The following is a 25006-nucleotide window of genomic DNA, read 5'->3' as shown; positions in this document are numbered from 1 at the left end:
TTTAGAAACAACACTGCGTAATATATTTAGGTTTTGTTAAAACCCTTTCTTTAACTTTCAGTTAAAATGTAGCTTCATTATATATTTGACATTTGGCTGAATGAATGCCAGTGTGGTTTCATTGTGTTCACTTATAGCAAATATTTTATGATGTTGGTATTTTAGAGTATAAGTGGATTATTTAAGAGGATTTCTCCAAACCTCCAATGATGTACGAATCTCCACAGATGCCAACTCCTTTTAAAGAATAAAGTCACCTGATTGAACATCGCTCATAGTAATGCAGTTGGAAAAATGGTATTGATGTGTAATCAATAAAAACAAGTCAAGCATATGACACGTGTCAGTATGCCTGTGTTGTCTATCTTTGCCATCACCTAGAAAAAAACAGTTAATGAAATTGTGTCTCAAACCTGTGAACCTCAGCTGTTCATAAAAAAAGGACATGAGAATCCGATAAGTTGCTAAGCATTCATTTTTGCACCGCTTCAACATACTTCACAGGATGTGGAATGAAAATGGTCTAGTTTACTATAAGGATATCTGAATCACAAACGCTTACCACAACTAGGACATTAACTGTGATAAGTGCAGATTTCAGAGATTTAACTTTATTTATTTGCCTTATTGGTGGTGAAGATTATAAAATGTTGCTAACAGATGTAAAGAACAAACAAGATTTCCTTTACACACAATACTGCTAGAAAATATTCTGGTCACAACTAGTGTGAACTGGTGTTATTCTTTTATGCTGGACATGCCTATATACTTTGTAAATGTAGTATAAACCTAACTTGCATTTAAAAGCAAATAGATCAACATTACTTTATTGCTCATTTGATAGGATATGGGGTTTTCCATGGTTCAAAACATTTCCTTTCAACAATTTCATTTTACAAGAAAGCTACCCACTCACTCCCTCGCTGACAGATGTGTTTCTCAGATTCTCAGCTGGGACACCTTAAGCAAAAGGTGAAAAATATATCACAGTATTTAAATAATATCACACATTATTTATTTATTTCCACAGTAGAGAACAATCTTTTAAACATGTTAAATGCTGCTGTTTGCTACTATCACAAATTCTCACACCAGACTGAGAGACAAATATGATGTCTGTGGGTGATATTGATCACTTAGCACCCCACACACTTCCTGTGTTTTCTCTCTCCACCAAAAACAAACTGAAGAGCTTATGCCATCATCATGTCAAACGGACGAGGAAATGTTAACATGACTGACAGGTTTACTCTGCTCACCCTCTTCGTTTCTCTAATACTTCAGAATGGTAAGAGTCTAAAGACCTTTATCCTTTCTCATGTTGTTTCCAGTTACTCTTCTGCGTGCATGCCATGCCAACCATTGTTGGGCAAAACAATTTAGACCAGATTAGACCATTTAAGTATCAAGTGTGGTGTGGTGTTGGAATGGTGTGGTGTTGGAATGAGGTTTCCTTTTAATCGGCTATTTAAAGGATATTTCATCCCAAAAGGACAGTTTTCTCATTATTTACTCACCCTCATTTGTTGTCTCACATAATATACAGTAATATATTTGAACTATAAATATCTGTTTTCTAAATGGAGTTTCTTGTTTTACCTCAGTTTGTTGTTCAGATAATAAACTTGCCGTGAGTGAACCTCTCAATCACACGCTGAATGAAGATGGGTCAGTATCTGTCATATGCAAGTACGATGGACCAGGCACGGAATGGGGTGCTAAGCTGAAAATGAACAATGAAATTATTTGTGAGGTTTACAAAAAAAAAGAACAAAAAGAAGATAAAATGTGTGATTGGGATCATGAAAACAACACATTCAAGTTTACCTTAAAGAAGCTGGAGGCCAGGCACATAGATCAACTGTTTTCATGTGAGATAACCATAATATTACCATATCCAATAAGAACAAGTGAAGGAAATAAAACAAAGCTTTTCCCAGGTGAGTTTGCAAAATGGTCTTGGGGGATTAGAAATGAAATGTTTTGTGTGTTATGTACAGAAAGATAATTTTTACATTCCGGCTCTGCTGTTCCATGTACTCCTGTCCCATTGTTAATGGGTTACAGTGATAAAGAATGGTTCAAAATAGTCTGATTAAAATGAAAGTACACCGTGCTTATACATTTTCAAATGAAACAACAATACTAAAACAACTGCTGAATCTATTTAGAAACAGAAGCAGTTGTTTTATCTGATGCTAAAAATTTAATTACAAATTCTTAGTCTACAAAACATTTAAATAGTCAAGAAAAAAAAAGAAGATGAAAAAAAAAAAACACAGGCTACATGGCATCTACAAGCACCTTTTTTTTTTAATCCCATTTTCTCCAAATGTGGAATTCCCAATTCCCACTACTTAGTAGGTCCTCATGGTGGTGCAGTTACTCACCTCAATCTGGGTGATGGAGGACAAGCCTCAGTTGCCTCCGTTTCTGAGACCGTCAATCCACACATTTTATCATGTGGCTCATTGTGAATCCTTAACCCTTAATTGCGACCACGAAGAGGTTTCCCCATGCGACTGTACTCTCCCCGTAGCAACCGGGCCAATTCGATTGCTTAGGAGACCTGGCCGGAGTCACTCAGCACACCCCTGGATTCACGACTCCAGGGGTGGTAGTCAGCGTCAATACTCACCGAGCTACAATGCCCCCCTGCATTCCAGCACCTTAAAAAAAGTGTCCAAATCAGCAGTTTGCTGAAAATATACAGGCCTAATTATTCCTGTTTCTTAGCAGTTACTGTAAAAAAACAAACAAACAAAAAAAAAAACACCTTTGGGCATACGATTTGTGAAACAGTTGTCACACTTTGCTTGTAAGCATCAAGGAATACATTCTGATTGGATAAATTTTTTAGTTTTTTGCTATTCGGTTGTAGATTAATTAGGAGTGGAAAATGATTGAAAATACATGTGTAAAAAAGTCAATGAGAATGAGAAAAAAATATTTATTTATTAGGCATGTTAGGCCAGCAGATGTTTGCAGGCCCTGAGAAATCGTCACTCTTGGGAGACATCCAAAATGTGGGAAAAGTCTAAACTCTGGAGAATGGATTTAAATGGCCTTGAATAGCTTAAATCATTTTGATATACCTAGAAATGAAAGTATTTAGCAAGGAATTCTGGAATAGGCTACCTTTAGATATGTATTTTTTGTAGCCATTTAAAAATTGTACGGTTGTAGATTGATGTACAATATAAAACAATAACCATTATATAAATGTTTTTATTTTTTGGTTATTTCTAAGGAGTCAATATTCCTTTTCCTCCGCCAAGGAGCAACTGTTCAAGCATTAGGTATTCAGCTGAACTGATGAATTACACATCTCCGAACATTACCTCACCTGAAAACACCTATAATATTGTGATCTTGGGACTGAGTGTGGTGGTGGGACTGCTCTCTCTCTATAGCATTATTCTTACCTGCATCTACATCAGATTGAGGGTAATTCTTATTTATTTACTTTTTTTTTATAATTTTATTTGACATTTATTATTAATATCTCAACTAATTAGCATCATGTTATACATTATTATCTTGTTATTAACAAACGCAGTGTTACCTGCAAAAAAACATAACCTAAATATATAGGGTACAATGGGCTAAAGGCACCCCTTTCAGAAATTTTTATTTCTTTCTGGTCACAAAATGTATCAAGAAAAATTTTTTTATTATTTATTGAATATTGATAGAGCAACATCATTTGTGAAAAGAAATAATAACGGAAGGCTGTTTCAATTCAAATTCAGTGTAAAAAAAGTAAAAGTGGTATGGGAGCCATTTACAACACATGGGGTAAAAGGCCCATAAAGGGGTTTAAAGTGATATCATGTAGAAAACCGGGTCAATAGTTATAGGGCACATTAATGCAAATAACTTTTTTGAGTAATAAATTAAGATGATGCTTTCTCAAAATAAACACTTCCATGTCTCAATGTGAGCCCAGTTTTAAAAATTTTAATAACAAATCTATTCACCCCACTTAAAAAAAAACAACTGTGTTTAATACAGGTCTTTAGCCCCTACAACAGGGGCTTTTTACCCCAAATACAATCCAAACACTTATTGAACATTTAATGGAAAATGTTTGATTCAATAGTTAAATTTCAATGATTTTCATTATCTACAAAAAAAAAAAAAAAACATAAAAAAAAAAAAATACCTTGCCTCAGAATCAAACTTTAGATGCAAAGATTTCATGGATCAGGAAAATCTTGCAGTATAGTGTCAAACAGGTGTTTAGGAAAGTGCTATGGTAGATTTGTTGCTATTAAGTGTTTTGTGAGAAAATTAAATCAATGGAGCCTTTTGCCCCATTGTACCCTATCTATAGGCTGCTGTTATGTACATTTTTGTAAACTTTTGTAGGCTGGCTGAAAACAGATAGAAACATAGGAATCAAATATTTGTCACTCAAATCATGATACAAATACATAAATCATAATTTTATGCTTCATACTTACATTTATTTTGGTGTTTATTTATTTTTATGTCACAAAGCTTGATTCACCTGACACATTGACATTTGTGCCAGTGCAGGTAAGAACCCATATTCCCAATCTTTTAGCATTGGCTGAATATTCTGAAGATGATTATGAAGAAAAAAATAATGTATGAAATACTTAACATACAATTGCTTTTACTGTATTCCAGAGAGGAGTTAAACGGCATGATGTAGACAACACAGAATACATGGACATGCGTGAGGTGCAGAAACAGGGAAGATCCATCAGAGATATGAACCACAACTCTCATCCGATTGCAAATCGCAAATAGCATATCTCCATTGGCATGATCACGTTGGCAAATCAGAGCATACACTTTTCCTGAGACTCCCACAGCTGGATGAGATATAGTTCAATTACACTAAAGAAAATCACAGGACAAAATTATTGCCTTATACTGTACTTAATTGCCAGACAAAATAGTAATACGTGCCTTAATGCCAGAACATCTGCATATTGCTGTACCATCTCTGTACAAATATATTTGTAGAGCCTCGTGCTAATTATTATATTCAGTCATTATAGCTATGCAAAGCTGAAAGTATATAATGCATCATTTCATAATGTTTCTATCTTGGGCATTTTTCAACATTATTTTTATGTATTCAATTGACCATTAATCAGGGTTCGGAGGGTTACATTTGAAATGTATTCCACTACAGATTACAGAATACATGCTGTAAAATTTAATTTGTAACATATTTCATTAGATTACTCAAGATCAGTAACGTATTTTAAATACTTTGGATTACTTCAGCACTAGTAGATTTTATTCATTTGTTTTGACTATAAAAACTCTGCCAGTACAGTAAGACAAAATACACATGTTAAAAATACATTCTCTAAAAAACCTAAATATATTATTTAATGTTGTTTCTAAAACAAGATCAATCAAATTGATCTTGTTTTAAGGATTTTGAATATTTTTTACAGGAAAACAATACAAAAAATTATCATCAAGAATATGATTTTTGCCCTAATATCAAAGATCTTCCAAGAAAATAAAGAAATTATTATCTACTGTAACATGAATTTTCTTGATTAACTATTAAATTAGCATTTTAGTTTAGTGTAAAGCTGACAATTTACACAAGGTTTATTTTTATTTCTTCTGCTCCAAACTTCAAACTTACTTCTCTGTCTGCTCGTATGAATGTAACACATCATAAGAAAGTGTTTCACCGCTGTTCAAATGCACTTTGGATCGAATCATTTATATGTATAAATATTTTCCATCTGAAAGGAATAAATATTAAATGAAACAAATGACAATAAAATGCAAAGTAATCTCTTCAGCAATCAAAATACTATATTCTGATTACCAATTATATAAATTGTAACTGTAGTGGAATAGTTATATTTTTTTTCTCCAAAGATAATGTTTATCAGAAGCGTTGTGTATTTGAACTGCTTTGTTATTAAATATACTGAGACTACATGTATTTGTTCTTAAACTGACTAATTAGAATTTGTTCCAGAGATTTACAGATAAACTCAGGATATGAATGGGAGACCAGGGTTTGGTTGGCACACATTTCATACTTTGTTGAATGGCTCTGGTGGAACGAATGATAAAGGTACCCCAAGTATGTGCAAATGAAAGCTTAAGGTCTTAGGTTACAACAAACCCATTCAATGTCATCGAATATTTACTGCCTTTTGTTAATTAAGGGTCAAAGTCATGTTGTGCATCTGTGCCAACCAACCACATATTGGGGTTCATTGGCACAGGCAGCACACAGAAAAACAAACAACAGTTTATTATAAACCAGGACACCAGAACAACGCATGTTTGTCTTCTATCATTAATATGAGTTATGTTTACGTAATTAATATAGTATTTTATAAATATAATTATGATTAATAAATACAAATGTAGTTTGAAATTAATATGAACAGTTTTTCTAAATATAAACTTGTATAAATAGATAAATCTTTACTTAAATACAGTAAACTTGTTTTATATACTGTAAATGTAAAACATTTCAATCAAAGGAACTAATTGTATAATTTGCTGCAGTTGAACCATATGTGTACTAGGCCAAATAATAATAATAATGTATTATTATACATTTTTTATGTTATATATGTGTGTACTTAGAGGTATCAAATTGGTAAATATTGTGTGAAGGTTATGAATAATTCTTTTTTTTATACACAGTGTGATAACCCACCCAAAATTAATGTGCCAACCAACACCACTCACACTCTTTTGATGAAATATATAAGCCAGCTAGCATAGCTTATCACACTCTTACAGATGTTATATCAAAACATAGCTGATACTTACCACTGTTAACTGAAAAAAAAAATTTTTTTGGTATTATTTCTAACATTTTCAGCAGATGAGTTTATTTTTTGTTTTGACATAGATACAATGAAAAGTTGTCTTCACAATCACAGATTTTAAAATTCAGATGCCCTGACAGACTCAATCAGTGTAGATTAAGAACGTGAACATTTAGATGTTTCTTTTGTAAACATACCAGAATTACCAGAAATGAACTCTGTGCCAAACAAACCCTGTCTCCCCTACCTTTCAGGTCATGAGGTTATAACAAGAATAGTTTGATCTTTCTAAGAAATAGCAATTTGCTTCATCTATAGCTGGAAATAAATCATAATGAAAGCATAACAACTGCCTACAAGTACAAATGTGTGAGGTCACAACACAAGTGTGTCAGATCCCAATTTTCTACATAAACCATACAATCACAATTTCTATTTTACATTCACTAATCTTCATTTTGGAATAATGTTATTATCATGACACGTTCAACAATCAAGCTCCACATGAATAATATCAAGTGTTTGTATTTGTCCTAATTTTGAATTCCAAATCAATAAATTAATCATGCAGCTTTAATCTGCTTGTAAAGTACTCACATATCCCGTTGTAAAATAATTTTTATTTTAGTAATTTTTTAATCTCTAACATTGATTACCATGGTAGGCTCCCAAAATAAAAACAAAACAAATAATAACATTGTTCTATTATAGCGCTGATTTAAGTTTACAAGACACACAAATGTATCTGCCCTCACCCCATACTTTTGTGAACGTTTTATTTATTTAGCAACTACATAATTTGTGTGTTAAAAGTAGCACAGCAGCACTCAAGCATGCTTGCTTCCCACATGGGGTTAACGCTCCATGTGAACCGGATGCGATTCCTGCTTCGTCCGTCTCTGTGTGTGTTGTCGTTGCATTGCTCATGGCGGATTGAGCCTGGGCATTGTCTTGCAAACGTACTTTTGCACAAATATATTCGAATACCGACCGATCACTCTAAACTCTTTAAATTGCACTGTTGTCATCGACTCAGAAGCTGATCAGATTCCGGTCAGTCAACTCGCCGATCAGCCTGTTTGAGACGCGAGCGCCCATCATCATCATCATCATCATCATCATCATCATGGATGTGAATTTGACCATCTCCCTGATGCGGGGCCAGATGGGCGCCGTCATAGAGAAAGCCGTGAACGCCGCGGTGGAGACCGTTTTAGGAGAGATGATCCGAGTGGTCGGGCTCAAATTCGAGGAGATCAAACACGAGATGACCGCAAAAGAAAAGGAGAACGAAAACATCAGGAAGATTTTGGAGACGCACCGCTGCCAGATGAAAACCATGCGCAAGTACATCAGCGTCCTGGCTGCTAAAGACCCTAATAGTCATAGAATTCCGGAGGGAGATGAAGAAATGGCATTGCATTGCAGAGGGCCAACAAGCACTATATCGATGTGTGCAAAATCCCCAAACCCCTGTCCCAGACCAAGAGTCAAGGAACCTGCCCCTGTTGCTGGACCCTCATGGGCAAGACAGCAGATGCACACGTTCAAAGCTCAAAATATAGGCCAAGAGCCATTAAGAACTGAACATCAGCTTGCTGATCTGCACATTGAAGAGATTCAAGGATCATCAGTCCATAAAGGTATGAAAAATCTCAAGTTTGATGACAAAAAAAAGCATACTGATTAACATACCTTGAATGCAATGTACAGCACTCTGGATGAGGAGCCCCCCCTACCTACAGGTACACCTAAACAAACTCACCCATCATAAATAAATAACTCTTTATTATCAGTCATAACTGCTTCATAATTACAAAATGAAAGATGTTTTTTTTTTTAAACATTCATATATGCATCAATCACACACATAAATTAATAAATATCTTTAATGAAATTCTAAGACAGTGCAAATTAATAAGAATTAATACAATTACGGCAACATTTCTAGTACCAATATCTTAGCATTTATCTGTCAAATTCACATAATTATGATTTTTTCTTTTTTCATAGTTTTGACAGGTGCTAGCATACATATTTCCAGGCTGTGTGGCCATTGCTGTTTACAATTAGTGCAAATAATAATTTGTCTATGCTAGTTTCTTGGTAGGGTGCTCTCTGGTGGTACTCATCAATTATAGGAATTACAGCTATTCATGCCTTGCATACAGTATACAACCAGTGAAAAGTTTGAAAAACTTTCATTATTTGATATTGTAACCTACTCTTACAAATTAATAAATCAAAGCTGTGCAATAACATTTGAAGTATGTGAATGAAGTAATGATTAAAAGTTTATAAAAATAATTTAAAATACACAAATTAATAATTTTATTTGAATAATAATAAAACAAACCTTGTATGTTTTAGCTTCTTCAAAAACTGTAAAAATGTGTTGGATTTTCATAATTTATAGGCATATTTTGCATCACAAATCAACTCCTGGTCAGTTTATGTCAGCACAACTAGAAAATCTTTGTTAGATGTTCACTTTTGGTGTTAAAAAAAAAAGATCAAAATTTAAGTACTTTTTTTTAAACTCTAAATCGTGCTTCCAGTGAGCAGCCGTATGCATGTGTGACGTAATCGCATTTGAAACAAAGTACGTGTGTTGTTCATCGGAAGTTTCACCGTGTACCTCAAAAATGGCTAATTTCCCAATTTATCATTAAACAGTAAAACAATGTATTTTGGTGTAACATTCGTTTACTCTAATATGAACATCTAAGTCAGTCATACACACTATTTTCCATACAGTCTTTGCCCTGTTCACCTCGCTACATCAGATGATTCCAGGAAAAAAACTGTATTTAATGTTAACATTAAGTTTTTGAAACATTACATTTTCAGTTACTCCTACACAGTTTTCATATATAGTCACTACCTTGTTCTCCTTTCCATAATCTGGTGCTGTCTCTCTGCTCTATCTTTTGGCAAGCTTTATGCATGCGCTTGAGCACTTAATTTATATTTTATATGTTAGCAATGTTACATATAATATTCTGTCTCAGTCCTGGAACTCATACCATTTTCCGATGCCCTCCCCCACCCCCCGGTATATATTTAAGTAGTTAAATTAATATAATAAACGTGCGACTAGTCGACTAATGGCTTAAATGAAGGACTACTAGTCGACTAGGAATATCTTTGTTTGGGGCCAGCCCTAAAAATTATAAAAACAAAAGGGTTATGCAAACTTATGCACTTAAATGTATAGGCTATATAGTTTGTGAAAATTTATAAATATTTTATTTTAGATTTTGTTTTTTCACGATTTAACCACAATTTTAGCTTTTTTTTAAATGTACAAATTCCATGTACCCTATCCTATCCATATGATATCATATTGCATGTGTAATTATGAAATGACTTCTCAAAAATTCACAACATTGTAATAAAACATTCTAAATACAACCCCCACATCTGAACATATAAGTGTATGACATCATTGAAATGGTATCCAGATACATTTCAGTAGATTTTCAGAAAGACTAGAATGAAAGTATCGTCAAATCAACGTTGCAACGCTTCGAAATTGCTTCTCTTCTCTGCAAATTATACCAAAGTCAATAGCGAGAAGGAAAACGAGTATATCAAATGTAAGTAGAAAAAAAATCAGTGAGCCTTCCAACTGAAACCAGGACATAATTACAATGTTTAGAGAATTGTCAGGACACTGGGACATATCTCTTCAAAACGGGACGTCTGGTCACGCAACAAGAAAACAATACCTCATACAACATTTAATGCCATGACCTTATGAATTAAAGACTTGACCTTTTTAAGGCCTTTTTAAGACCCGTGGAAACATTGCCTACACATTTTTCATATACAGTCAAATTCAAAGGAGCTTTTTTGGCATGGATGTAAACAATACAATATTGCCAAAGCAGAGGTTGTGTAAAAACAGAACTACACCTTAATCTATAATTAAATTATAATAGTATAATTATAATTAATTATAATAATCTAATTACGTCCCTACCTTGCTCTCTCCATCATCATCATCACCTGTTGCTGTCTCTCTCCTCTCTCCATCTTTTGCCGCTCTCTCTCTCCCCTCTCTCCATCTTTTGCCGCTCTCTCTCTCCCCTCTCTCCATCTTTTGCCGCTCTCTCTCTCCTCTCTCTCCATTTTCTGCTGTTGCCATCTCTCTCTCCTTCTGCTTCCATCTCTATATCTCCTCTCTCCATTTTTTGCGGCTCTCTCTCTCCTCTCTCTCCATTTTCTGCTGTTGCCATCTCTCTCTCCTTCTGCTTCCATCTCTATATCTCCTCTCTCCATTTTTTGCGTCTCTCTCTCTCCTCTGTCCACCTTATGCTGCTGTCTGTCTCTTCTGTCCATCAGTCTATCTGTCAGTCAGTCTCTTTGTCTGTCAGTTAATACTGATAATACTGATCCACCAAAATAAATGTGTACCAAATTCTCAACTAGTGTTGTCAAAAGTACCATTACTTTGGTACCAAGTCGATATTAAAATAAAATTATGTAATGATTCCAGTGTTTCTGCAGTACCGGTAGTATTGAGTACCAACTCAATCCGGTATCAGCGTGTAGTACGATTGACACGTGACCGTTTTAAAATGCTAATTTTCAGCACATGCTCTGTTACTCCATACAATGAAATGGACAATTAATCAAATAAAAATTGTGACATGTCCTAGTGTGCTTTATTAAACCGCTAAAGGCTGCAATCTTAGCGTGGAAGAGATGCGTACTTTGAATAAATGCATAAATCTGACCGCTCATACTCTGTAAACTCCACAGACATTGAGAATCATTCACGTTGTATCAGATGGCTGAGCAGAGCACTAATCTTCTGTGAATCACGCAGCACATGTAAACTATATATTTCTATAAATAAATCACAGCATTTGTGCTTTCATCTCAACTTATCTTTATTTATAAAGCATTTAAATCAACAGAGTTAACCAGTGCTTCACATTAATACAACTTAAAACATAACTTTTAAAAATTACTACATACTCAAACACCAGTAATCTAAAACACAAAAACAAACACTCCAAAACGGTGTCCTACATTTCATTGGTCAGACTCAAAGACCAGCGACAAAATAAAAAGGGAAACGTGATTTGGTAAATAATAATTTCAGTAGGGCACTACTTAACACTTAAGCAATGCATCCTTGATTGAGAAAAACTTGAAGGAAATATGGATTTCTTTTAATTTATTATTTACATTGAAAAGTAACTTTTTAAATAGGCTAAACTGGTGTGTTCAATAGCACATTGTCATATTAGCATATTTATGCTGTGTTACCAAAATTGGTATCGAGAAGCGTGAAATTTCACTGGTATCGTACCGACTGCAAAATTTCTGTACCGTGACAACACTATTCTCAACATGTGTACTTTGCTTTTGATGATACAATATTTTATTCCATTTTATTTATGAATCAGAAATGCATTTTCTCAATACACTACTATTTTGGCTTGTTACCATAAGTACTCATACAGTCAGAAGTTTGCATACACATAGGTTGAATTCATTAAAACAAATTTTTGAACCACTCCACAGATTTTTTTTTTAGCAAACAATAGTTTTGGCAAGTCGTTTAGGACATCTACATTGACGAGTACATTTTCCAACAATTGTTTACAGACAGATTGTTTCACTTTTTCACAATTTCAGTGGGTTACAAGTTTACATACACCAAGTTAACTGTGCCTTTAAGCAGCTTGGAAAATTCCAGAAAATTAAGTCAAGCCTTTAGACAATTAGCCAATTAGCTTCTGATAGGAGGTGTACTGAACTGGAGGTGTACCTGTGGATGTATTTTAAGGCCTACATTCAAATTCCGTGTCACTTTGCTTGACCTCATGGGAAAATCAAAAGAAATCAGCCAAGACCTTATAAAAAAGACTGTGGACCTCCACAAGTCTGGTTCATCCTTGAGAGCAATTTCCAAATGCCTGAAGGTACCATGTTTATCTGTACAAACAATAGTTTGCAAGTATATACATCATGGGACCATGCAGCCATCATACTGCTCAGGAAGGAGACGCATTCTATTTCCTAGAGATGAACATAGTTTGGTGTGAAAAGTGCAAATCAATATCAGAACAACAGCAAAGGACCATGTGAAGATGCTGGAGGAAACAGGTAGACAAGTATCTATATCCACAGTAAAATGAGCCCTATATCAACATAACCTGAAAGGCTTCTAATCAAAGAAGAAACCATTGCTCCAAAACAGCCATAAAAAAGACGCATGGGGACAAAGATCTTACTTTTTGGAGAAATGTCCTCTGGTCTAATGGAACAAAAATTGAACTGTTTGGCCATAATGACCATCATTATGTTTTGTAGGAAAAAGGGTGAGGCTTGTTAACCGAAGAACACCATCCCAACCATGAAGGGTTTTCCTAGCTTAAGGGGTTTTCTGCAACTGGGCCCTGGCTTTTTTGTTAGTGAAAAGGATTTTATAAAAGACTAACAGGATGACAAGTGATATTGAGTACATACAAAACCTACAAATTAATTAGAATTAAAACAATATTACAATAAACAAGCTTTGTTTGAAACATTGTGATTAGAGAAAGTATATTTTAGAAGTTACTACAACATACAACATATGATATAGACAAGAAAATGTACTGCATAATACATTTAAATGGCACTTTTACACAATATTTTCTCAATTCACTAAAATATTTGAAAACTGGAAATAAAATGATTGTCACCAATGTTTTTCAACAGAAAGGCATTTTTTGTTGTTGTTTTCATAGTTGATAATTCAAGCCGTCATCTGGTGGACAATCAAGGCCTACTGTGTGAGACCAGTGACCCAATTTGGGGACAAAACCCTCTGATCCCTGCAGTGGCTGTGCCAACAGAAATGCCAGACACCAGTGTCCTCTCAGCACCCATGATGACCTTTGACCCAACCCAAACTACAACCACCCAAACAGTGGACTTTGGAGAAGCATCACTTAAGATCAAACAGGAGGAAGCAGAGGTTGAAATTGTCTGTATTAAAGATGAAGACTCAGAAGCAGCCAGCACATCTAGATTTGACTATTCCAACCCTGAACTTCACCAGCCATTGGTGGTGCCAGAGTTCGGGGGCTCACTAGATCTACCTGGATCCTTTCAAGCTCTTCAGAGTTCAGGCACTTCAGCAGAACTTGCTATCCCAGCCTACATCAATGTGGACCCGACCTCCTGTAAGTATTCACCCAAAGTCTTTAACACAATGCTCACATCACTGACTTAATTTCTCTGTTTATTTGGGTAATTAAGATCATGTAGACATCATTAATGTCTTTTCTAGTGCTTAGTCCCAAATAACAGACATACGTGTGCCAAGATGTGATGTGATGTCATAATTGTGGCATAAAATCATATATTTTTTTTAAAAAACAATTTGATTAACATTTTAAGATTAAATCTTTAGTTTTTTTTCCTCAAATAATTTTCGCTACAAAATGCTGAACAAGGGAATCAGAGTGACAAAATAAAGACCGCTTTTTACAAACTGGTTTACTGTCTTGTGATATTTTACAATACAGTAAAATATCAACCATTTAATTTATGTTGATTTAAGTTCACTCTTGAAAGTCCCAAACAGTAAAATGTTAAATAGGCAAATGGCAATTTCCACATTAAAACAGTAATAATAAACACCGGAAACTTGGACCAAAGCACTGCATTAAATGACCGTTGGATCAAATGTTTAATAATTTCATTACATGTTGTGTGGATTCCTCTTTGTTTTTGATCTGCAATATGTTCAGGAATCAAAAAGACATCGGAGTATACAGCATGTAGTCTATTTTTGTTGTTGTCTTTTTAAACTTAAAATGAACAGGCATTTTGAATGTTCTATAGAGCTCAATGCAAATTAAGCTATCAACGGTGTTTGTGGCATAATGTCGATTATCACAGAAATTTTGACTCGTCCCTCAGTTAAAAAAGAAAATTGGTTATAGAATGCAATTATAAATACATCTGGCAAGGCAATAAAGAGTATATTACTAATATTATAGTCTTATACATTATACATATATAGACTTAAACATTATACATGTTGGCATGAGAGAAGTATGACCAAGGATTTGTTGCCCTTTTGAGTCTCCATGATTTACTACAGATTACATAAAATAAAAGATACCGAAATATTCTGTTTTCACCTTTGTTAAATGTGTAACGCTAAAGAAACTTTAAATGAAACTTCAAAAATAATGGGTTGATCTTTGTGACATCAGATTTGAGAGAGTGACATCTAGGGTTGCAGCGGTATATCGGTTTCACGGTATACCCCAGTATGAAAAATGACGGTTATCATACCATGTAAAAACAAAATGCAACCGGACGGAGAATCTCACCTGCACGTGTGCATCTCCTTTCCTTCTGGACTGCCTGTCAGACACGTCAACTTGCACCACACACACACACACACACACACACACAGCAGAGAAAATGTCAGAGACAGGGGGTCTGACATAAGTGTGTGTGTTAAAGCAGTGTTTCTCAACTGGTGGGTCGCGCCCAAAAGTGGGTCGCAGTTCAATTCGGACTGGGTTGCGTGCGGACAGCAGGGAGATCTCACATTTTGGCAGCCGTCCAAGTGATAGCCTATTTAGGACTGCCGAGGAGAATTAATGATAATCTCGCAATCAGCTGAAGGCTTCTCATCTGCACTTTTGCACGAGTGAAACGGAACCAGCTCACGCTAATGATCTGCTCTTCTTTCAGCACTGAGGAGGAAAAGAGCAACACTGTGTTATGCGCTAAAACATTTAATTATTACACATCACCTTTACAAAATTGTTTCATGATTTTACATGAGTAAAAGTAACTGTTATATTTTCATATTAAATAATCTAAAGGTAGGGCTGGGTATTGTTAAAAAAACAAACTATATCAATACTGATATCTTGATAACGGCTCCTAAACTATACATTTTTCGATACCAATTTTATGAAATCCATTTTAACAAGATTACAAACTTTGGGTTCATTTTTTCAGTTTGTTGGCTTTTTTTTTACAGACTCAAATACTCATCTCCTGAGCCTTCTGGTCTCCTCATGCCAGGGTCAGCAGAGGCTATAACATTAAAGCTAGCTTTACTAAGGATAAAGTATGGTTTAGCACGATAACTAGTTTAATGTACGTAAAACTTGATCAGTTACTGTCACCCTTTAAAGCATTTTTAGCATTGATTTAGCTAGCTCTTTATATCCATGCATCCAAACAGTATCTAACTTTACGTAGGTTCCGTGATAATCTCATACCGTTGCAACCCTAGTGACATCCAGTCTTTTTGACAACATCAACTTACCTCTTGGTTTAAATAGAGGTAAGTTTCTCTTTGGCTGTTTTTCCCTTTTGGTTTAATTGCTTGGTCCGAACCTGAATTTGATGCCATCTCTGCTGCTACATTCACATTGTATTATATTGTTCTTAACTGTTGTACATTTGCATCAACCATTTGAGCACTAGCAGCACTTGTTTAGCAGTGTAGCTAGGAAACGACTCGAGAGGAGAAGGCAGCAAAAACTGAAAATGTATTGCCTTGTTTTTACAACCAAAATGTAACACACTCATCAGCTCTTGAGGATGTCTGCCATGGATGCATTTCAAGAGATGCGAAGAATGGAAGTCACTGACTGAAGACACCATTATATTTGCTTGTTATAGTTTAATGCAGTGAGAAATGCATCCAAATTTAATAGGCAAAGTATAAGTCATCAATCGTGGTTTCTTTTTCAGCAAATTAGACTGGATTGCTTTCATGCCAATTGTAAATTGTACTGTAGTCCACATGAATTCATGAACTGCCTGGCCCATGTTTGCTTTGTCAAATCAATATTCCCAACCACATACTCTGATTTGTGGAACAATCAGAGCGGTCTTTTTTTTATCTTGGCACAAAGTACAAAAATATTGATTGAATTGTGTGGTGTTGTGCCATGATATTTGGTAGATCAGGCCATTATATGCCATTTTCGCTCCAAACTTCAACCCTGTACCGTTCGGTTCTGAAACTTTAAATATAACAGGGTTGAATGGTCGTTACGTGGTTAAAGTTATTAAAAATTATAACATCTATATTCATAACAGGATCAATACTGATAAGTGGCCCTGTGGTTGTATATATATAATTATTCAACTCAATCTCAAAATTGCAAATAGCTTGTGACTGTACATATTATTCATTAAGTCATGCTAAGTTTTAAAAGCATCTATTCTTTTCGAACATGGAGAAGCTGAGCAAGTCTTCCTATTGGATTCCTTTTTTCAGACACCGTAATGGCAAAAACAGCTGCTGAAAGACAGAGAGAGTACAGGGCCAGAAGGAATGCTGATCCTGTACGCAGGGAAAAGTACCTCAGGAGTGAGAGAGAGAGATGGAAAAGGGATATTGATACAGGGAAAAAGAAGAGAATTGGTGACCTGGGTGAGAAGGATCAAAGGTGGAGGCGCAAGAAGTGGAGAGATGCAAAAGAACGGCAAAAGAAAAGTGAACCAATTTTTAAAATAATTGCCTCCCCAACAAACAACCCCGAATCCAGTCTTATGGTGTGGCTGCAACCCTGAAAAGGACACAGACATGCTGTTAAGCCAGAATACAGATATCCCAGGTGCATGGGAACTCGTCAGGGCACGTACACAGACCAGCATAGTCTGGGGAGATGGTTGATAAAGCCCTTTAAAGGATGCCATTGAACCTACCGGCGGGTCCATCAACAGTGAGGCTCTACCAGGTGGTATCCAATAAAAGTACTTGCCAATGCTGAAACGGCTGTGGACTTTAAAGCTGAAATATTGTGTATTGAAACACTTAAATGAAAGAGGGGTAGTACAGAAGAGTACAGTATGTGTGGGACATGGTGTTTGATAATACAATTCAGGAATCATCTTTGCCTCCGATGATACCCAAGTGCAGAGTCTGGCCAAGCATGTTCTTATGGCCAGGTTGTAAGGATGTGCTGGAACATATTCTTTCCCCCAACAATGTTATATTTTGACAGTATTTGTGGGCCATGCTAAATAAATATAGTTGCGTCCCAAAAGACGCACTATACACTGCAGTTACACTATGCACTTGGCCATCTAGTGAATGGATTTTCAAAGTGAAGTATCGTCTCAAATGCAGCACTAACGTTTTTTTATTACTCTGAAGCATTTGCCGTTCTTGCTGATGGAAGTGACATTGCACAAGCACACAATGTGTTCCTGGTCAGGCAACCTTTAGTCCAACACTTGTATCTCAAATAACAAACACACGCCTTTGATTACAATGTCAGGCCAATATTGCAGCCAGTAATATTGCACTCCACCCCTTCCACTAAATTGGGCAAGCTGCAAGCGCTAAAGTACATAAAGGGTCCAACATTCTGCAATGTGTTATTTTAGATACTCGTACACTTCTTTTTGTTGCATTTTTTACGTGAACACTGCTCACAACATTTGCACTATAAAATGGCGTAGAATAGTGCAGAAGTATGCAATTTGTTTATTCTTTGTATTGTATGTATGTAAATGTTTTACAAGTTAGTATGTATGAAAAGTAGTTGTATGTAAAAATCTTTTAACAAAATAAATTATTTAGCTGATTAATGTGTTTCACAAAAAAGCAGTCTCTTCAACCCTGTTATCATTTTTATCCCTGTTAAACTGCATTCAACCCTGTTACGTAGTTGTTTTTTATGCACACATTAATAAGAAAGGTGTAAAAATACTACTACATTATATATATGTATGTGATTGATCCAGTGGTGTACTACATTCTCTAGTCTATAAATTCTAAACATATTCTAAACATACTAAACATAAAAAAATTAAGATTTTGTTCACTCTTCTAAAACTTGGAGGTTTCATCATGATGCAGAATTTTTACCAAACCATAAGCCAGAACTGAACACTGAATACTCTGAAAGCTCCATATTTGAAGGCAGTTTGGAGTTTCTGTACAAAATTTTACATTCATGAATCTGACTGATTGAGTAAGAAACTAGAAGATTTATTTTCCCCCTACAAGGACGTGTATGATTTTTTTTTTAAGTGCATTGCCTTTATCTCAAGCCATTCCATGATGAGGATCACAAGAGACATGCATGAACAGGTGAGTCTAGCTGTTTTACTTAATCCTTAAAATGTATAATGTCAACCTAGTCTCGTATGCAGGCTATTTACCTTTTATTTATAAGGTGTTTTTAATTTATTTACTTTACATTTAATTAAACCGATAATGTCTCAACCAGACAGAATGTTAATAAATTGCATTGTGCTCAATCTCAAGCTAAATGATTGTGTATTGGAATATAAATGTGCCTTCAGAATGGTAACAGGGTTGACAGTTCAGTTAGACTTAATTAGCCTTTTGCTCAAGGTCATAACATACAGGACATACAGGGTGCTTATTAGAAAGAAAGTTTAATGCAGATATTTCTACAGATATTCACTTTTCAATTAGTTGTTTATTATTAAAAATCATGGTTACAGGGTTTAAGGGGCAAAACAATAAGATAAAGTAGAAATGTCCTTGCAGAGTTCACTTCCTGAAAAAATGAATTTGATGATTTTTATGACTTCTATTTATAGTATATAAATAAGAGATACAGTAGTTGTGATGGTAACAGGGTTGACACAAACTGGGGAAACCATTTCTTCAATATATAGAGTGCAATATTCAATATACATTTGCGTATAGTTTTTTGTTTTAAATCTTTTGTGTATTTGCAAATGCAGTAGGAAGAGAAACAGAAAATGTCAAAAAGGCATGAAAAAAAGTAATGGAATTTTGTTGAAGTGTTTGAATAAATGCCACAGTAAAATTCACGAGGGACACCAAATTCTAGGAAGTTTTATCGTTTACTATTTTCTCATAGAAAGTTATCAACAGTTGATATCCCTTATTCTTTATGGTGTTACACTTCTAAAATTCATCACATTTTAATTTGTGTATTTGTTTTACAGCTATGATTGATGGGAGACAGCTGAGTCCAGAACGTTTTGAAACAAATCAATTTACACGTAAGTTTAATTGCCTAATTACAATAAACAATTTAATTTGTTCATTTTACAGGTTGCAGTCTGAACTAAATGAACTGTGGTATTGCAGGTGTTGAGAGGGCTATTCTTGAGTCGCAAGGAGAGCTGGATATGAAAATCAACCACCTTACTGCATTGGTTCAGTCTTTTTTGGGTAATAGATTTGCACCCCCAATGCTGGTGGAGGATGGAGTAGGGGAATGTGTCTTGCCTCTCACATCAATGGAGGATCTTGACAGGTTGGAACGAAGACTCATAGATAGAGGCTTGATGCAAAAATTGGTAAGACTTATTAAATAATATAAATGAAGTTACAATTGCCAGTGTAATTTTTTTTTTAATCAGTTATTTATATTTATCTGTCTGTTGTTATAGGTGAACAGATTGTCTATTAGTGGAGGACAAACTATGAAAAAAACCATATGGAGAATTTGCAACAAGGTCTTTTCGTCCAGTGTGGCTAAACAGCTCAACTGGTGTGGAAGGGGAGACAAGCGAGGTATAAGAAGAACAAATATTGGGATACTAATAATAGGTATGTCTAAAATGTTGTACTACATTCATTGAATAGTAATTCAGAATTAAATGGTGCTTGGCCAACACGGAGACTGGTAGAACATACTTGAACACTACTGTGGTGGTAACAAACCTCAGAACTCAAGGGGGCGATAAAGTTAAGGGGTCATGAATTACTCTTTATTAGATTTTATTCCCTGAGGACTACTTATGATATTAGTATAGTTTTTTTTGCACCAAAACAGTTATAATTTAGTAATATATAATAATTCCCCACCCTGTCTCTGGCCCTTTGTCTGAAACGCCCAGTTTTAAGCTCTCTGGCCCTTTAAAACGTCAATGTAAATGGTCACTGTTCTGATTGGCTAACATCGTGCAGCCCCTCAATACAGACATATCTGAAACGCATTCCGAAGAAAATGTACAAACTCCACAAGACCACAACATTTATATAACTACATTTCATCTAACATATTTTATTAGAACATATTAAACTGTTCACGCAGCATCAGAAACTATCAAACAGTCATGACATATGGAATATTCATGAATTAAATTGTTTATTTACATTTTTTTCAGTCCAATACTGTTTTAACTGTCCCATCTTTCAATAAAAGCGACGAATGGCTTTGATGTCTTGCTGGAGACAGTTAAATGCAGATGTATTTGGTCCTTTTGACGTCACAAGTTCCACAAATTCTAAAAGGACCGTTTCTAGACCCTGTTTTAAATAAATGCTATTTTTCTAGTAAGGAAGTTTTCAGTTCTGCAACTTACAGTATGTTTTTATAGTACAATGACCTCTTTACATGCCAAAAGATCAAGGACAATTGTATTCCTCATGTCATGACCCCTTAACTAAAAATGGCAACATTAAACAGTACTTTTGAATGACACTTTTATTTGCATGTTGGGACAGTATTGTTGTTATTTAATGGTTTTGTTGTTTGATAGAAATGTCCTTGTTCCAGTGATTTATATGCAAACTAGAAGACTAAATATAATTTAATTGCCTTTTTATTATAAGTGAAATAAGAGTGTTGGTCTGTTATAAACTACTTTATCTTTTAACTATTATCTACTGTCTTTACAACATGCAGCTGCTGCTCTGAGGAACAATGTCCTTCTGGCTCCTAATGAAGCAGAGGCGGAGAAATGTATAAAAGATTACCTGCGTTTGGCCCCAGGGAGGGCATCGTCCTAGTCAGTTGTAAAAAATGTTAGTTATGCCTTATTCTTTAAAATGTGTTTGTCAAAAATATGACTGTATTGCATGCTCCTTATCCACTGTTAAATAAATCATTTTGTATCTAATTGTTTTCTTGTTCAGAAGTTGAAATGATTAAGTATTCAGTTTGGTTATTGCATGGTTTAATAGGCTCATATTTAGGACTTATTATTAATATTGTAAATTTTATTCTTATATTATTAAAAGATTTATCTACTTGTAATTGACACTATTTCAATAAAATCATTTACGACATCAAGCAGGAGGGATCGGAATACAATGGTGATATACAGGTATGAGCTACATAAATCAAATGCCTCATGAAAAGGCACATCTAGACTTTAAAAAGTAGGTTGTTACCATGTAGACACATCAGTCATCTTTCAAACAATAGAAAGAAAAAAAATGCATATTAAACTATATAAGAAATTGTCAGTTAAATTCATCTGCAGGCCTGTTTTAACATGCCAGCTAAGCTGACACAGGGCAAGGATTGGCATAATGTGACTAACTAACATGCGTCATCTCCTATCAGACATTTTTGGCAGTTTTTCGAAGTTTGGTAAGTACAGACAAATTTAAGGTTAAGGAAAGTCAACCTACTGTTTCCAGTTTAACTGTGAGATGGTAAAACTTTTGGATACACTCTGTGTTGTATAAAATGTCTTCTAAAATCCAGGAACGCCAAGAAAAGTATGTAAAGCAAAGTTACGAATCTTCTGTTTTTCAAAAAGATTAGAACATTGTATGACAAACTACTGATAATGTAGACCCAAAAACATTGATAAGAACATTCTTGTGGTCAGCAGTTATCAGGAGTTTCTGATAAAAACAAATTGGCAGTTAGCAAATAAAACTATTTTCAGGAAACCATTGTGCTACCCACATGTAGAAACTCCATTACCGGTACACACTGAATCACAACTGATCTGCTATTTCATGGGTTTAATATGAGGTGCTTCACAGTGAACTTTTGTGCCACTCTATGACTTGGCACAACTATAGTATGGTCTCTATAAGTAAATGCTGTCTATTGTTTGTTGTATATTGTTTTAGTTCACACCGACTTATATTCTGTTGTGTACTTCTCATAAAGTGTATATTAAAACCTGTTTGGGGGTGTTATGACATGGTTATAAGATAGCAGACACAATTTCTGGATTCATGTAATGTATTATCTGGCAAGGCTTGTCAGATATATTTGCTTTATATAGCTCTTACTCAAAATCATATTGAAATTATTGTAGTTTAGAGAGTGGCCACCTTCGGACTAAGCAAATTATTGAGTAATTATGAGTACAAATTCATTCATGAACATGAGACGCCTAATATCATTAAAGCTGAAGTGTGTATTAATTTGAACCATTTTTAAATACTTTTTCCTTTACCATCTTAATATCTAGTGACAACTGTAAGACATTTATTTGTTGATTTCCCAGAAGACAATTCTCTGGTTATCCAGATCAGCCAGACATGGCAACATTAGCTCAACCAATGGCATGAGTTTGGGGCAGGGCTATTTGTTTGAATTACAAAAAGAAAAAGAGAGACGCCGTGCTTGTTTGGGAAACCTGTTTAAAAATCTTTTTTGCAATTCCATTTAGTTACACTGGAGGCACAGAAATAACAAATTAAAGGGATAGTTCACTCCAAAAATTTAAATTCAGTTTTAGGTTCTTATACAATTAAAGGATCTTAGAAAAACATGAACCTAAGTAAATAATGCAAATATTTTTATAATCGCTTTGAGCATAAAATAAAAAACAAAATATTTGTAAAATGTGTTTTAACAGTTACCGGTACTATCTACTTATATATGCTGCCATTGTTTGAATGTATCTCATCTCTCTCCTGTCTGCTCGTATTTAGATGATGAATCTCAGATATCTATGGCAGGGGTGCAAAAACAGTTACGTCCAAAGCGTAAGGATCTGAACCTGTATGAAGAGTACAAACGTGGCCGGACTGATCTGAAACGTCGTAACACAAACCGACGGCATGAGCTGGAACAAACACTACCACAGGCTCTGATAGCAGACCTGGTAAGGGAGCGAAGGGAGAAAACCAGACTTCGAGTGGCCCGCTGGCGTGCCAAACGCAAATTGCAAGCCTGTTTAATGGCCTCACAGGCTGCACAGTTCAATGGCGCTCCCATTCAGGGTATACCTGCCCAGCGTGGTGGCATGATGCCTGTCAGCAGGCGAGGTGGGGCAACAGTGCAGCGTGGTGGGCATGGATTCAAAAGGACTGGAACATACAACCTGCTGTTGCAACTGGGCACTAATCCTTCCCAGTCAGTGCAAACACATGGCATAAATGACAGTCTGCTGCAGTCTGGTTCTGCAGCTCTGTCCCAGCACAGAACTTCTGGAACTAAATCAATTTACCAATAATACTGCATGTGAAAAAAGGGCAGTGTATTTATTTAGGGAAACTGACATGAATTAATGGAGAAAGGTAATTGGGTTTCAAAAGATCAAATGTAAAGGTCAATAAAGTTTGATATTTGGCAAAGAAATACCACTTTATTATTGAGTCATAATTTTTCTTTAACAGATGACATTTTTGGCTATAACCATGCATTTGTTGATTACTATTGAATGGCAGTACTTTCTAAATGAGAATGTTGTGCCGTGCAAAATGTGCTGTATGTGCAGAGTTGTGTTAGATTTTGACAAGATTGGTAGAGTTTTGCAAATGTGGTTGAACAGTCACTTGTGTGAAAGGTAGCGAATGCTGTTTATAGTTTCGGGAAATTAGTGTTTTGATTTTTTATTTTTTTTTGGTGGCTGAAGTGTAATGGGTTGGAATATTTTGCTGATATAACGTTTAGAATAGAAATGAATATAATTGGTGTCTCAGCAAATAAGAAAACTACCAAGAGTTGTAGCAGTTTTGATATTGGTTCACGTGTACCTTTTTTTTTTTCTTTTTTTTTTCAAAGTGACTTTCAAAATGAGTGCAAATAAGGTATTGTGACAGATTCTTTCATGATTCATGACAGGATTTGGCACATTGAGGATACGTATAAAATACAAATATTAGCTTCTTTCAAACTTGAGCTTGCTTGTTTTATGTAATTGTATTAAAACACGTTAATGTTTTATAATCTTCAATTGCATTTATATTATCATGTTTCAAAGCTCTACATTAGAGTAGGTTTATAATAAATTCCAAACGTTTACACTAGGTAGAACATTTGCTTCCTACAGTTATAAATTGATCATTTGAATATTCTATGTAGTGTTTTTATGATGTTTAATGGTTATTAACTATTAACGTCAACTGTTCACATACAGTGGTGGGTGGATATATATAACGTAAAATATAGGATTGTTCCTAAAATCAACAAAGCGAGATATGCTATGTTCCTGAGTAGTCCAATTACCAGCATTGAGAGTTTAATTGTGTGCTACAAGCTTTCATTGCATTAAAGCAACAACAA

At 35.0% G+C, this 25006-nt stretch overlaps 2 protein-coding genes across 4 annotated transcripts; both read left to right on the top strand.

The window, feature by feature from the left end:
- The first annotated feature begins 1220 nt into the window (after positions 1–1220).
- On the top strand, positions 1221–7326 carry LOC127659135 (uncharacterized). The gene is made up of 5 exons (XM_052148802.1): positions 1221–1288; positions 1605–1940; positions 3251–3447; positions 4504–4542; positions 4657–7326. The coding sequence occupies exons 1-5, from the start codon at positions 1234–1236 to the stop codon at positions 4777–4779; spliced, it is 750 nt and encodes a 249-aa protein (XP_052004762.1). The 5' UTR covers positions 1221–1233; the 3' UTR covers positions 4780–7326.
- Positions 7327–7698: 372 nt separating this feature from the next.
- LOC127659023 (uncharacterized) lies at positions 7699–25001 on the top strand. 3 transcript variants are annotated; one of them, XM_052148636.1, is made up of 6 exons: positions 7699–8440; positions 13547–13984; positions 19743–19799; positions 19888–20099; positions 20193–20352; positions 21434–23422. In XM_052148636.1, the coding sequence occupies exons 1-6, from the start codon at positions 7924–7926 to the stop codon at positions 21535–21537; spliced, it is 1488 nt and encodes a 495-aa protein (XP_052004596.1). In that variant the 5' UTR covers positions 7699–7923; the 3' UTR covers positions 21538–23422. The 3 variants fall into 3 exon arrangements, with proteins under 3 accessions (XP_052004596.1, XP_052004597.1, XP_052004598.1); XM_052148637.1 differs by lacking the exons at positions 19743–19799; positions 19888–20099; positions 20193–20352; positions 21434–23422 and adding an exon at positions 23431–25001; XM_052148638.1 differs by lacking the exons at positions 19743–19799; positions 19888–20099; positions 20193–20352; positions 21434–23422 and adding an exon at positions 17065–19704.
- The last annotated feature ends 5 nt before the right edge of the window (positions 25002–25006 follow it).

The sequence above is a fragment of the Xyrauchen texanus genome, chromosome 18 (assembly GCF_025860055.1).
Source record: "Xyrauchen texanus isolate HMW12.3.18 chromosome 18, RBS_HiC_50CHRs, whole genome shotgun sequence".
Taxonomy (NCBI): domain Eukaryota; kingdom Metazoa; phylum Chordata; class Actinopteri; order Cypriniformes; family Catostomidae; genus Xyrauchen; species Xyrauchen texanus.
This window is presented reverse-complemented; position numbering and strand designations above follow the sequence as displayed.